A 16330-nucleotide genomic window follows, 5' to 3' on the forward strand; every position below is an offset into this window, starting at 1 on the left:
AATTTCTTACTATGTTTATTGGAAAATACAATTTTTTTAAAAGTTTGTTGCTGAGCGCTGTGTTTATATTAAATTAATAAAAAACCAGTTTGTGTAAATTTCATTATTTCACCTTCTTTTTCTTTTTCTCCGCAATTTTGATGAAATTCTAAGTGTTTCTGACCTGCCATCTTCTTTAGATATATAAATAACTTTATTGTTACTTTGTGTTTCTTGAGCGGCGTCGCTAGAGGGCATTGCAAGTTACTCACATCAAAATGGTGGCTGGGGTAAAGTGGAAGTTTGATAGCACTCTTAAGATATCAGTTCTCTTGTGTTGTTTTCACGAAATTTTATGTTTTACACATTCTACACATTGTAGTCATAGACCACCTAAACCAGACGAGGTAAGAAATTTAGTATACAGTGAAAAATGTATGGATATATTTGGGGTATTATTTTAAATTTGCATGTTCAAATTATGAGTCGTGTACAAGGCGGCCTTAGTTACCATAGGCGCTATCAACGCTAATCTTAGTTTGATGTCAACCAGTGCCACAGTGTTAGTGGTATATGTAATGTTTAATCATGTGTTTAGTTATTGCAGGTCCTTGTATATATTTGTCATTTTATTATACTTAGTATGCCGTTTATTTTTCGGTAGGTCTCAGATATTGCTAGTACCTGTAGATAATTTAACTTTTAAGATTTGTTTGAATGCATTGAAATTGGTTTCATTTGATGGTGTTATTGTCAAGATAGAATACAACTGTAGACCTCGCAGTTTGGTAGTTTTCATGTTATAATTGTATAATGACTTTGTTATTTTAATGTCAGTTTTCTGAGTTAAAAAAATCGTAAGTTTATATATATAATCTTCGAATTTTAAGTAATATTTTTTTCATTGATATTTGCAGGTTAAAGATATATTGCTTTAAGACACGTTAAAGGTATTTAGAATTAAATACAGAGTAGGCGAAACGATCCGACTTGATATTGATTTAAATGGTCAGTTTACATGTACAGTTTTTAAGTTGCAAGAACTTACACGTACGTGATATTGGTATTAATGTGTGTGTGCGGACAAGTTTCTTTACTCCAGTGACTGTAAAAATGTTTTTGTGGCTTCAAAACTTCATGAGACCTTACGCGGTTTTTTTTCCACAAGTAAATAGAAAGTTGAACTGTTTTATTTTCAGCTTGCGTTCAAAACATTAGAAATCTCTTCGTCACACTTACTTATATTACGGTGCTGTTGGTTTGATGGTATAAAAGAAAATGTTATATTATGCTTGGGTAACAACAATGTAAATATGATAACAGTGTCTGTTCTATATGTATGTAACTACTTGACAGGGCGTGGATGGATCTTCACCTAAAGTGGTATGGGAGTTTATTTGGTTCATGCGAGATCAAAAATGTTCAGTTTTGCGTGTTTTTCTTGTCTGTTTGTTTTTTATGGGCGTTTTTACCACCAATTCTTCCTTTGTTGATGGAACTTCATTAAATTTCGCATGGAGATTTGTTGGGACCATGCAGAGGTGCATGCAAGTTTGTGGTTTTGTGTTTTTATTGGTATTTTGTACAGTTACATAGAAGAGAAGCAAGTTTTCATGCCCTAAGATAACCTTTCGTTAATCGTTTGTTTTGAATTTTCGCACAAAGCTACTCGAGGGCTATCTGTGCTAGCCGTCCCTAATTTTGCAGTGTAAGACTAGAGGGAAGGCAGCTAGTCATCACCACCCACCGCCTGGTTTATAGTTGTACTAAAGCTCTTGGGCTACTCTTTTACCAACGAAAGTAGGGATTGACCGTCACATTATAACGTTACCCCACGGCTGGGAGGGCGGGCATGTTTAGCGCGACTCGGATGCGAACCCGCGACCCTCAGATTACGAGCGCATGCCTTAATGCGCTCGGCCATGCCGGGCCCTTTCGTTAATCATGGAGTTAAATAACTTCCTCTGGCCCAGCATGGTCAGGTGGTTAAGGCACTTTACTCTAATCTGAGGGTTGCAGGTTCGAATTTCATCCGTGGGTGCGTTATAATGTGACGATCAATCCCACTATCCGTTGGTAAAAGGGTAACCCAAGAGTTGGCGGTGGGTGGTGATGACTAACTGCCTTCCCTCTATTCTTACACTGCTAAGTTAGGAACGGTTAGTGCAGATAGTCCTCGTATAGCTTTGCGCGAAATTCAAAATAAACGTAACTTCCGTCCAGAGTACGGGTATGCCGGCTGGTTTCTATTGTGTTTGAACTACTTTGCTTTAGTACAACTATAAACCAGTATCACCACATTGCAGAGTAATACCCTCCTCCAGTGACACAGCGGAAAGTCTGTGTACTTATAATGCTATAAACCGAATTTCAAGACTGGCATATCACCAGGTCGCCCATTTTGTATCTTTATTCTGAACTACAAACATACGTCACACGTACGATGAACAAAATTTACTTTGCCATTATGTTCAGTTTCTTTTTCAAAAGAAACATTATGTACGACAAGCAATAATTGCGTCACTGAGCATGTACATTATAAGTTGTTTGTTTTCTTGTCCATAGAAGCTAGAATTTACATTAGGATTTGACCTTACATACAGAAAACAATTAATTCTTGTGTATGGTTATTTCTTCCCTCTTAAGCTGTACGTGTTCTTCGGTGGAAAAACAGAAAGTCTACGGACTTGCAGCGCTAAAATCCAGGGTTCGATTCCACATGGTAGACACAACAGACAGCCTAAAAATATATTTGCTCTAGAACACACAAATAAAAATTTAACTTGCTGTTTCTTGGACACATAAACCTTAACATTTAAAATGAAATCCAGTAATCACTTTAACTATTGAGGTTTAATCGACGTCCAGCACGTAACACTTGTGTATTAACGTGACCTTGCTCATTTTTCTGTAGTTTATGTGTTACCCGATGTCTTACACGTTGTATTTTCTAAAATAATTGTTCTTTTCTCTGGAAGAAAAGATAATAAGTGATAAAAGTTTGATAATTAGAAGTGTACGTAATAATGTATCATTGGTAAAGAAGCGTCAATATGTATTTGTAATTTGGTTTAAAAACAAAGATTATTTCAGCATTTCCTTTTCCCGATTTAATAATAATAAAAAGAAACATGCATGTTTGAATCTCGCTAGATTAGTAGGGGTTCAATTTAAAGCACTCGATTCTAAACTACTTGTGTTAACCACTTTCCCGTAAAGAAGATTATTGAGAGACATTAGTTTATATGTCTGTTTTATTCCTTTAAGAACGTGTTTGGCAATTAATTCGGCGACATTTTCTACAGTATCAAGAAGTGTAAAGTTGAAAGATGTTTACCTCGACCACTGAAGGTAATGGAGGTGGTTTTCACCTCTGTGTATGAGTTTCTGTCAACAAGGTTTCTCGAAAATATCTGATTGGATTTTGACGAAAGTTGGTATGTACTTGAAGTTTGGCCCAGCATAGAGGTGGTTAGTTTTTGGAGAGTCAACGTCAAAAATCAAAGTCACAGTAAGGTCGCAGAAATGAAAATGGAATCACTATCTGTTAACATGGTGATTTTCACACTGTTTGTTCTGTAACTTAGTCAGAATTGATTCTTCATTTTTCTGCCAAAATGGTTCATACCCATTGAAAATGTTGGACGTACGGATACATGTTCGTATTTGTTGTGAACCGAATATGATTAACACTATGTAGGGGAGGGATGGGTTCTGCTGAGTTCCCCTCTAGTTTTACACTGTCATCACTAATATTTGTAACATGATTAACGACCTTCTTTACACTTGACCTACTGTATCTACTAGCCAGTGGTTCTCAAACTGGGAGAGAAAGCAAAACGTATCCTAGGTTCAATGAGAAGCTTCATAAAATGTTACACGAAGAATATTTACAATGAATAACGCCACTATAATAAAAGCAATTCAGCCAACAGTATTTCATTACCATAAAAATTTATATGGAAAACAACTTATCATTTTAAACCAGTATGTACATGTTTTTATCGGCATTATTGAGGCCTCCTCAACGAAAAAAAACCAAAAAAACTGAATGCAGAAATTTATTCTGAATGATCCTTGACATGACCATTACAGTTTTCGTATAAAGTGAATCCAATCTTGTGAGCCCTCAAAACCACTTTGACTGCAATCTGCAATTTAAAAAAATTAGAAATGTTAAATTTTCGTTTATAACAGCTTGTTGCATGTAAATACTAACTTTCAAGTGAAACAGTTTAGTCAAACCCTAGATCCTCGTAGACATCATCACTTCTCATTACTGGACCTCCTAAACCTTAGACTCATATAAATCTTCTTACCTCTTATCAGTGGACCTTCTAAACCATAGATTTTCATAATTCTATTTGTCCCTCATTACTGGATCTTCCAAAGTTTAGACCTTCATAAACCTCTTCATCTTCCTTTATTTGGTCTCCTTTAGGATTGTCATAAAATTTTATATAAACACAAGAAAGTGTTACCACAGAGTAAGTAAAGTATTACTTTTTTCAAAAATACTGTCGAGAACAAAGTTTTTTTAAGACAAAATATCAGTTTTGAAAAAGATTTTAATGTGCTTACTTAAGCCTGACAAAAGCTATTAATTCACAATTTGATATTTTTAAAGTTCAAATAATAATTTATAGAGAACAATATTTTTCACAACCATTAAAGAAACAGTATTATTTATAAACAAAGATATTACAGCTAATCTAGTTATTTTTTTATATTATTAAATCTCTGTTTCATTTCTGATTTGCTTTGTTCTGAATAACATTATCTTAGTATACTCAAAAATAGTAACTTAGTTTGATTATGTATATATTCAAACAGTTTCAGAAATTTTTTATTAGCCATGCCAGAACTTCTGATGAATAAACATGAGAACTTTTTTTGAATAATGGTTTAATGTAAAAATAGTCTGACTACATGTAACAGATGTCCATGTGTTAGATACTAAAAGTTTATTCTCAGCATCGAAACCTGTCATCATACCAAAGAGTGGAAAGAAAACACGTTGAGTACAAATGCCCAAGATAAACCAAGTTGTTTTTCACCTGTAATTTAAGTAGCATTCTTCAGCATTGAACAAATGACAGCTGATACAATTCAAAAGTACAATATTTAACTGATGTGGTATGGGACTTGTTACATATGAGTGTAGGTGTTTCATATTTTCAGGTTGAGAAAGTCATGACACGTTCTCTTTCTTATACACTATGTTTATGAATTAAGTTTCTGATACTTTATTTTCTGATTGGTATTGAAAAACATACTAGAAAGATTAAACATGAATAAATGGTCATTATTTTTGTCTCTCGTGGTAGTTTATTCAGTTTGGTTTTTAGCTACTTCTTTCGGGTGAAGTAACAAGACAGATAGTTTACTTTTCACTATGTATTTATTTACTTGAAAAATAATATTCAGACTCAAGCTTGCATGTTTTCTAAGGTACTTTACCAGTATAGTTTAGTTGTTTTACTATTAGGGTGCACCAAAATATGCTCGCCCTTTCAGCCATGGGGCTGTTATAAAGTGATGGTCAATTCCACTATTCATTGGTAAAAGAGTAGTCCAAGAGTTGGCAGTGGGTGGTGATAACTAGCTGCCTTTCCTCTTGTCTTACTCTGCTAAATTAGGGAAGGCTAGCACAGATAGCCCTTGTGTAGCTTTGTGCGAAATTCAAAAACAAACAAAAAACTATTGGGTTGGAAGTTATAAGTGGTTTATATGAATCACGTACATCAAGAAGTGGATAAAATTTGGAACAACACCATTGGATACTTTGGGGAGAATAACTTAAGATAAGTATTGCACTTGCTAAAGCTCTGTATTTCATAGTTTTACTGAAAACAGTAACTATTGGTTGAAATTCGTAGTCACTGGCTGGCTGTAGTTGACAAACTGGTTGGCTGGTGTGTTTGTTGTTCATGTGCCCTGTTAGTGTCTTCTTGTGATCTACCACATGTTCTTGTATTGTTGAAAACTGTTAATTCTTGTATAAAATCTTATCATTACAACAGAAGTAATTCTGATAACTGTATTTTTTCTAACAGTTTTAAGATTGGTAAATGTAATTTCAGTAACACTTTGTATGTGATCATTTCTGCCTTGCATTTTCATCTTGGTACTCTAAGAGCAATCTGCACATTATCATAGAGAGTATTTCTGTTGCTTTGGGTGTGTTTATGTTAATATATTCTTTAGTGCTTCATGTTTCCTTACACTTAGTCATACCCTTTTAATTGCTTTTCTGAAAGACTTTAACCTTGTCATGTTTTTTACTTTGTTTTCCTTTATTCTAAGTTTGTTTCTTGCCTTAATCCCTAAACTTTCTTCAAAACCCAAACGTTGGTGGTGAGTGGTGATGGCGAGCTGCTTTCCCTCTAATCTAATACTGCTAAATTTGTGACTGTTAGCGCAGATAGCCCTTGTGTAGCTTTGCCCGAAATTCAAACCAAAATTTTGGGCACTCTTATCCCTACCTCAATAAATATAAACAGATTAAACAGCGCATCTATGAAATAAAAACAACAAAACCAACACAAGATAACACACCAAATGCATACAACTACAGGACCAATTACATATGCACAAAAGCTGAAAGAAAATATTACACAACCAAAACCACTTACTAATAAAGAACAACAAAATTCAACGAAAACAGTAACTACTTTACAAGAACAAAAACACAGATAAAACAAACAACCAAGAAAACAACAATATTACAGTAAAAGACAACACAAACAAAGAAACAAACAATAGTAAACCTAATTAAAAACATTCTCACAGAGTTTATTACAGAATTTACTAAACCGAACCAATCAAATAACAGCATTGACCTTTTCATAAACATAGCTAAAAAAAACACATAACACCACACATACCACAACTAATAACAACAATCACAGTATAATGCTAAAATCTTAAAATTCATAGTTCTAAGCATCAACATCTAAGGTGCACTTGCTTCCAAGAAACACGAGATTGAAAACTTAATAACAGATATTAACCCTGATATTTTTATCATAAGTGAAACACTAATTTATCCTAAAAATAGATTTAAAATATATAACTATACTTCAATAACAAAAGACAGAATAAATAATCATGACAACAACAGAGGAATTATGTTATTATATAAAAACACCTTTCAGTTACTGAAATCCAAATGAACAGCAGCAATGAAAATATAGTGGTTGATATTCTCTTAGAAAACCACTCGAAAATAACAATAGCAGGATTATACTGTTCTCCAACAAAGTGTATAGATATAAATCTACTATACAACATCTTTTCCCACAACCAAAATACAATAGTAACAGGTGATCTGAATTCCAAACATAAGAACTTTGGATGTAATTCTACAAACTCCAATGGCAGACACCTATTATAATTCATAGATCATGATAGCATATCTCTTATTAATGATAATACACCTACCAATACTTCCTATGCAACAAATTCTAATGATATCCTAGATATCTGACTCACGTCTTACAATATCAGGCAAAAGCTAATAAATTTTAATGTGGGAAAAGATGTTGACAGCGACAATCTCCCAATATGGTGTGTCTTCGATCTCACCCCCATAAAGATAAAATCTGCAGACAAGACAAATTTGATTATAAAAAGCAAATTGGCAAGAATTTCAAAAAGTGTTAAACAGAATACTTCCAGAAAAAATTAAACATACAGCATACAACGAATTAGAAGTTGATTCTTACAGTCAAATAATCATGGAGTGCCTTCTAAAAGCAGCTACGGACACGATAACTAAACAACAACATATAACCACAAACAATGCATGGAAACCAACCAAAAACTATTAACAATGATAAAACAACGAAGATAAATAAGAAGACTATTCATGGTAACAGGAGAACAAGAAATAAAAGCACAAATTAACAACGTTAGAAATAAAATTAGAGCAGAAATTAAACAACTTAAACAAGAAAAATGGGACAACTTCTGCCCTCAACTAAATGAACAAATTGACCCTACCAAGTTCTGGTTACACTTGAAAATGTTCACAAATGTACCCAACACTGGAACATAACAACACCTTAACACAAACCAACAAAGAAAAAGCAGAAGTCTTCAAACCTCAATTACAAAACACATTTAAAACACAGAATGACACGGACATAAACAGCTACTACTACAATAAAATAAACAACCACGTAACAAGTAACATAGAATTATATAAACCACACTTTCCAGTCAACATTAAAAACAGCAACACTAACAATACATATGACTACAATACCATACTACTCACCAAAAAATCAAACTAAATGAACTTGAACAAGCAATCAGCTGTGTAGGTAAAATTCTCGAAAGAATAATAAGCAATAGACTCTCCACATTTTGGAGAATAAAGCAAAATTACCAGAAGAACAAAACGGATTTAGAAAATATAGACAAACAATAGATCACTTAATTAGGTTAACTGAAACAATAATAAACAGCTTTAATAAAAAAAGAATGCACTGTCGCCTGCTTTCTCGATATCGAGAAAGCATTCGACACTGTATGGCACAATGGTCTTTGGTTCCGTATGTATGAAATTATTCGCTGGTTATCTAACTTTTTAGAAAAGAGAAAATGTAGAGTAAACGTAGAGGGAACTTTCTCGGAGTTCTTCACTCCAGAAGCTGGCGTTCCTAAAGGAGGGATGGTTAGCTCTATTCTTTTCATCATGTTTGTAAGTAATATCCCACTTTAAGACCCAAACCATGGATACGCGTCTCAATTCGCTGATAATGTAGCAATTTGGAAAAGTGCCCCTACACCAGAAATAGCAGTCACTAACTTAAAACAACAACTAAATAGATTATGTGAATATTGCGAAAAAGATAGAATTAAAATAAATACAGCGAAGACGCAATTAGTATATTTTCAAAATCTACGAAATATCAAAAAGTTCAACCCAAATCTATATGAACGGAGAGCTCCTCCAGACTGTTACACCTGCAAAATTTTTAGGATTAACATATGATTTGAAACTTACATGGATAAAACATGTAAATAACATAAAAACTAGAACTTGGCGAAGAATAAACTATGCTAGAAGTCTAACTGGTAAAAACTACGGAACAACACCAGAAAACATCATTAAAATATACAAGTCATACATTAGACCTGTAATAGACTATGCAGCTCCTGCATGGATCAATGTAAGTGTAAATCAAATTCAAATCAAACTCCAAACATTACAGAATACACTAATTACATCAGCATACATAGTACTTAAAACCACTTCATCAAAGTTCATGCATAATACTCAAATACAAAAACAATACCAGATAAACTTCTACATAGTACAATAAAATATTTTGATAAAAATAAAAATGAGTTGTTATGCGAACTAGACAGATATTGCATATATGATGAAGAGAGACCTAAACACCTTTCCCCGTTAAATTTCTACATTAGATCATTAAGACAAAATCATTTAAAATAATAATGTAATAGTAATAATAGAATAGAGCTAAAATAAAACAGGCCACCTACGTTCTAGACTTATATAAAAAAATAATAATAATAAAAAAATCAAAAACAATATGAATGGACATTGTCCTGAAAAGGACCTGACTAAACTTATGATATCACTCCAGTCATTGAGTATTTACTCGAAATATATTAATCTGGTCACTCCAACAAAGTCATGGAAGGAGGAAGAGGTCTAGTGTACCTGAACCTCCTGGGTATACAAATAAATATATCCAACTACCAGAGAGAGAGATTCATACCTCATTTTACATTTACTAAATATATCTGTTACTTGTTATTATGGCCCTGCATGGCCAGGTGGTTAAGGCGCACGACGCGTAATCTGAGGGTCGCGGGTTCGAAACCCCATCACATCAAACATTCTCGCCCTTTCATTATAATGCGATGGTAAATCCAACTATTCGTTGATAAAAGAGTAGCTCAAGATTAGGCGGTGTGTAGTGCTGACTAGCTGCCTTCCTTCTAGTCTTACACTGCAAATTTGGGACGGTTAGCGCAGATTGCCTTTGTAGCTTTGCGCGAAATTTAAACCCAACCAAAACACAGTACATTAGTGGTCAAATTCTAGACTCGTTGAACTCTACCAGGTTTTTCGTTATGATGTACCTTTTTACACTAGACAAGAAGAAATGTTGTATTCAAAAACGTCATGATTTTAAAATTCTTTACATGGCCAAGCGTGTTAAGGCGTGCGACTCGTAATCTGAGGGTTGCGGGTTCGCATCCCCGTCGCGCCAAACATGTTCGCCCTTTCAGCCGTGGGGGCGTTATAATGTAACAGTCAATCCCACTGTTCGTTGGTAAAAGAGTAGCCCAAGAGTTGGCGGTGGGTGGTGATGACTAGCTGCCTTACCTCTAGTCTTACACTACTAAATTCGGGACGGCTAGTACAGATAGCCTTCATGTAGCTTTGCGCGAAATTAAAAAAACAACAACAAACATTATTTACGTCTACATTTATAAGATGTTTAGCTGTAACAACTGTCTGGGGTGTAAAGTTTGTTTAGTTTTGAAATCTTTAAGAATTAACGGGATTATTCACCTATACCTCATCGACTGAAAAACGTGTACGGGTATTTAATAGATTTCGGTAAATAGTTAAATGGAACTACGTGACTGATATAAAGCGTAGAATAAAGAAAACCGAACAGGAAGCTAAGAAAGAAATATTAGAGTATATATATAATAACAACAACAGCGGGATCAGCTAACTCAATATTAATCTGGTTTCATCTTAATTTTTTTTTTAGCAAAGTTTCAGAAGCTGCCTGTGGTAGACCAGGAAGATTTCGTTTCTTAGATGCATGCTTTGTTTTCCTAAACATACTGACAACAGAAGAAAAAAAAGCTAGAAAAACAGTTGTGTTCATTGATAAAAAAAAATGTTGGAGGATAACAATGCAAACAAAGAAGCATATTTCTTGAAATATGTGGTAGTTTTGTAAAAACAAATTCCATGTTAGGTCTCCAGCCTGTATTCTATACAACTGTTACTCTTTCCATGAAGTTAGTTCTAAAACTAATTCAAAAATAACGGAAACTACACTGCCTTTTGACGTTTATTTTAATTTTTTTTTCGTTAATACTTTTAACACTGTTGGAAATAATAATATGAATCATTGGAATTGGTCAAACCACGAACTTAATTCATTGTGATTGAGATTTTTTATACGTAATTGTAATAACTGAATATTTCCTGCATTTTAAATTGATTGTCACGAACTTGCAGTTTTATGCCACTTCTGGAGAGCTGTTTTTACTCGTTTTGAAGTCTGTTTGTTTTTTTACTAAAATTAAGTTTTTTAAATACCTAGTTTTTGGAGAACCTGCTCAAAATTAAAAATACTTCACAGACTTGCATATAACATTTATCAAATTCACAAATGTTTCATGTTGACTATAAAATGATTTTACTTAGTTATTTTCCATTGCGATCACATTTTGTGTGAGCTGTAAAAACTAAATGATATTTTTGAATGACAGACTAGAGCAAAACACATGATTTGTAACTCGTATTGCTTTAATCACACTCATACACTATGACATAACATTTGGAGTATTTTTATTAAATCATTTTATATGACGCAGGAATAAGCACAAATTACAGTACATCATGGTCAGGTGGATAAGACACTCGACTCGTAATCTGAGGATCGCGGGTTCGAATCTCCGTCACACTAAGTATGCTCGCCTTTCAGCCGTGGGGCAGCTATAATATGACGGTCAATCTCACTATTCGTTGGTAAAAGAGTAGTCCAAGAGTTGGCGGAGGGCGGTGAGGAGTAGCTGCCTTCCCTCTCTTACGCTGCTAAATTAGGGACGGCTAACGCAGACAGCCCTCGTGTAGCTTTGCGCGAAATTTAAACCCAACCAAAACACAGTACATTAGTGGTCAAATTCTAGACTCGTTGAACACCAGGTTTTCGATATGATGTACCTTTTTACACGAGACAAGAAGAAATCTTGTATTCAAAAACATCATGATTTTAAGATTTTTTACATGGCCCGGCATGGCCAAGCGTGTTAAGGCGTGCGACTCGTAATCTGAGGGTTGCGGGTTCGCATCCCCGTCGCGCCAAACATGTTCGCCCTTTCAGCCGTGGGGGCGTTATAATGTAACAGTCAATCCCACTGATCGTTGGTAAAAGAGTAGCCCAAGAGTTGGCGGTGGGTGGTGATGACTAACTGCCTTACCTCTAGTCTTACACTACTAAATTAGGGACGGCTAGTACAGATAGCCTTCATGTAGCTTTGCGCGAAATTAAAAAACAACAACAACAACAACAAACATTATTATTTACGTCTATATTTATAAGATGTTTAACTGTAACAACTGTCTGGGGTGTAAAGTTTGTTTAGTTTTGAAATCTTTAAGAATTTATGGGATAAATCACCTATATCTCATCGACTGAAAAACGTGTACGGGTATTTAATAGATTTCGGTAAATAGTTAAATGGAACTATGTGACTGATATAAAGAGTATGGTAAAGAAAACCGAACAGGAAGTTAAGAAAGAAATATTAGGTATGTATATATAATAACAACAACAGCGGGATCAGCTAACTCAATATTAATCTGGTTTCATCTTAATTTTTTAGCAAAGTTTCAGAAGCTGCCTGTGGTAGACCAGGAAGATTTCGTTTCTTAGATGCATGCTTTGTTTTCCTAAACATACTGACAACAGAAGAAAAAAAAGCTAGAAAAACAGTTGTGTTCATTGATAAAAAAATGTTGGAGGATAACAGATAGCCCTCGAGTAGGTTTGCGCGAAATTAAAAAAAAAAAAAAAATTCTCTACGAAGGTCTGTGGAAATCCTGCTACAACCGTTGCATTATATATAAAGACACGAAATATATATCTTTTGGGCTGCTGTTGGCTTGATGCAAATATTTGTGTGTCACGTTATTGAATCGGTATAAATGTTGACTGAATACAGTCGTTGGCCCACACTTGTAAGTTCTGATACGTAGTTGACCCATTTGTCTTGATATTTGTTTACTTGATGCATATATTAGTGCGCTCTTGTTTATGACTTCTTAGTGAACTAGTAGTAACGTAACGGAAGTGCTGCCGCATATCTCGGGTGCTTGAAGAACCTTGTGTTATTTAGAAATATTAATGTCCTTATAAATTTGTCTTATTTGCTATATGGTACTATCCGTTAAAACGTCAGACGAATATGTTCTAAAAACAACAACAACAACAACAAAAACACTAGACTACATCAGTTGCGCACAAAAAATAATAATAGACAGTTTTTCATTGCTGTCGGCAGTATGTTTGAATAATAGACAGTTTTTCATTGCTGTCGGCAGTATGTTTGATGTTTTATTTTTTCCGTATTTCAATCATTCTCCCCGAATCTGTAACAAAAATAAAACAGGCGTAAGCCTTTAGTAACTTTATTTCTCAGAGAAAGGAATGCTGATCGAATTAAGCTTGTCACCAATTTGCTGACATAAACTTTATTCCTGGGCAGTGTGAGGACCGGTGGTTAGCGTTCTGATCTCTGGGTCTGCACTTTCATCGTTTGCATTCTCTTTCCTAAAACAAACACAGAGCAACACTCAAAACTTTGGGGCCATGGGAGTGTTGTACGGTAAGGTGACCGTATGTTGCAAACCAATATTCGATTACTTGTACTAACCATAATTCCAAGCGCATGCAACGTTTACACTTCTTTGACAATGACAGTTCCATTTTTTTGCTTGTTAATAGTTAGGCGTATTTCTGCTACAGGGGTCATTACATAGAATATTAAATGCAAAGGGATATTTTCCCGGAAATATTCTTTTTGAGCTGACTATTCCCACATATCGTGTACACATGGTCATCCTATTAGGTAACGGTGATGGTCAGATCGAACTATTCAGTTAGCCTAGAGAAGCGTAAGAGTTGTCGGCAGGCTCTGTTGACTTTCCTTTAGTTTATCAGTTTAAAATTAGCGTCAGCTAACATAGATAGTTGCCCCGAAAACAAGAAAAAAATCGTAATAGACCTAAACTTGTTATCATGTTCCAGCATATACTTTATTCCCAGGAGAAAAAAAGAAAAGAAACAAGAGGGAATCCTCAATAGCCACGGTACTTGAAATTATTTTAGGCAGGATTAGAGTAAATTAATCGAGAAATTTTTTCCCATTTTTATCTGCTATACTAGTACGAAAGTCTGTCAAAAATGGCGGGAAACCATTTTGAATGATTGAAAAAAATTATAGAATTTAAATAAAATGAATTTGTCTGTACCTCCAAAATGCATCAACTTTTCACATATTTCATCCGTATCGAAATAATTTTTTAATCACCACAGTTTTAGTAAACACTACGCAGAAACATGAAGTGTTATCTTGAACAAAAGTAAGTGCGCAATATGAAGGACATTTAAATAGTATTCCTAGGCCTTTTCTCTGTATTCTAGGTCAGAAAGTGAAAATTATAGCGTTAACATTCAGATACAAATTTTTAACTCTTTCGACTGTACAAAGGCTAAAAGATATTTGGTAGGAGTAAGCGTTAATTTTATTTTAGAGGCCAATGGTAGGTTGGGTTTAAGTATCATTTATTAACCACCCAAAACTTTTTAAACACTGACTCCAAGGCTTAGCTGAAGCACTACTTGGTAAATTTTGATTTGATTTTGGCTGCAATTCAAAACCATAAAACTTCTGTATTAAGCTTTTTTATTCTTATATCACCGACGTTATAGAAAATAAAAGAAAAGCCTTTATAACAAATCAACGTGGATATTGAGCATTCAAAATAAACATCATAGTTGGCCTAAGAACAATCAGGTGTCAGTTTTGTTGTAAAGTGATGATGTATTTTGTTAAACACTACAGAAAAAAAAAAGGAGCTTGAAAATATTTTCGACAAAGTGACAAAGGAAATAAACGTTTTATAGTTCGGGAATTTTATGCGCCACCAATACCAATCGTGGGACGCGAGCGTATACCCTATTCGATGTTATTACTCATCAAGATATCTACCAGCCTGTCCTCAAATTGAAATTTTTTAGGCAGGATTAGGTTAACTTAATCTGTGAGACCTTGAGTGTGGTCAAATACATTAATCAAAACGGTTTGACCTTATGAGTTCAAAACTGTAACTTGATCTCAAATCAGTCAAGATATGATGGAGCGACGAGCTAAAAGTTTACACGGAAAGAAAGAAAAAATGAATCCATTATATGAGCCGCTCTGCCAGGGCTAATAAAAATAGTGATGATTTATCTTAAGCGAAAAACTGTGACCTGAGATCACGTTAGCAAACATTCAACTGAGGAGAGGTAAGAAAATAGTAAACAGCTAAACGGACCTGTCATGAAATTCTAGGATTGTCTCGTTTTACATTTTGGACACAGGTGTGCAACACACACGTTAAGTAAAACTCATATTCAAATTCAGTATATTCATTATTATTACTTCTTTCTACATTTGAAGTTCTGGCATGGCCTTGTGGTTAGGGCGCTCGATTCGTAACCTGCGAGCTTGAATCCCAAACCGAATATGTTCGTCCTTTCATCTGTGAGGTGATGAATATTAGTTGGTAAAGAGCCGTCCAAGGTTTTACATTTAGCTGTCTGTCGTGTTTCAGTTAGAGATTGCTAGCGTAGGTGACCCTCGTGTAGCTTTGCCTGAAAGTCAACAAACAAAGCCACACTTGAAAGTTGTTTTTGTACTGTTATCGTTGTTTTGCTTTAGTTTCTGTGTATTAGAATTATTTCATTTTTAACCTCATAAATAATTGTTTTTTCATTGTTTTCAACTACTAATAACATGAAATATTGCTGTTTTATTCTACTATATTGAAATTTATTGATTATATTGAATAATTGATGAAATTAACTTTATTAACCGTCTTAGCAAACCAAGTCAGTTGACGTTAGTGTTTTATGTATTTAATGTAATTCGTGGCAATCTAACACCTTTGCATATTCTGGATTCGAACCCTGTATTTGTTGTGCAATAACCAAGCGCTAAACCATCTGATATAAAATGTCAATCCCTTTACCTATTGCTCTTAAAAGATCACTTCAGAAGTTAAAACTCCACACCTGATGTAGACTGTAAGTTCTCCATTCTGTCATGATGTCTTATTCAATGTTATTTACTGTTATGATAGCTTGTCAAGATCGTGTGCAATTTTGACCTAAAAACAAGCATAAACGAAACAACTGTCGAGAGTAACCAACTATTTTACACTTAGGTCATTAATATAAGGGCCTGGCATGGCCAGTTGGTTAAGGCACTCGACTCGTAATCCGAGGGTCGCGGGTTCGAATCTCCGTCTCACCAAACACGCTCACCCTTTCAGCCGGGGGCGTTATAATGTGAC

At 34.6% G+C, this 16330-nt stretch overlaps 1 protein-coding gene across 1 annotated transcript in view; it reads left to right on the forward strand.

Annotated features, from left to right (window-relative positions):
* The first annotated feature begins 241 nt into the window (after positions 1–241).
* Positions 242–16330, forward strand: part of Invadolysin (leishmanolysin-like peptidase, invadolysin) — a 120876-nt gene continuing 104787 nt past the window's right edge. Inside the window, exon 1 of the mRNA XM_076500132.1 lies at positions 242–386. Coding sequence (XP_076356247.1) covers positions 258–386 — 129 coding nt within the window. The 5' untranslated portion in view covers positions 242–257. The remainder of the gene's footprint in view (positions 387–16330) is intronic.

This window comes from Tachypleus tridentatus, chromosome 4, assembly GCF_004210375.1.
Source record: "Tachypleus tridentatus isolate NWPU-2018 chromosome 4, ASM421037v1, whole genome shotgun sequence".
In the NCBI taxonomy this organism is placed as follows: domain Eukaryota; kingdom Metazoa; phylum Arthropoda; class Merostomata; order Xiphosura; family Limulidae; genus Tachypleus; species Tachypleus tridentatus.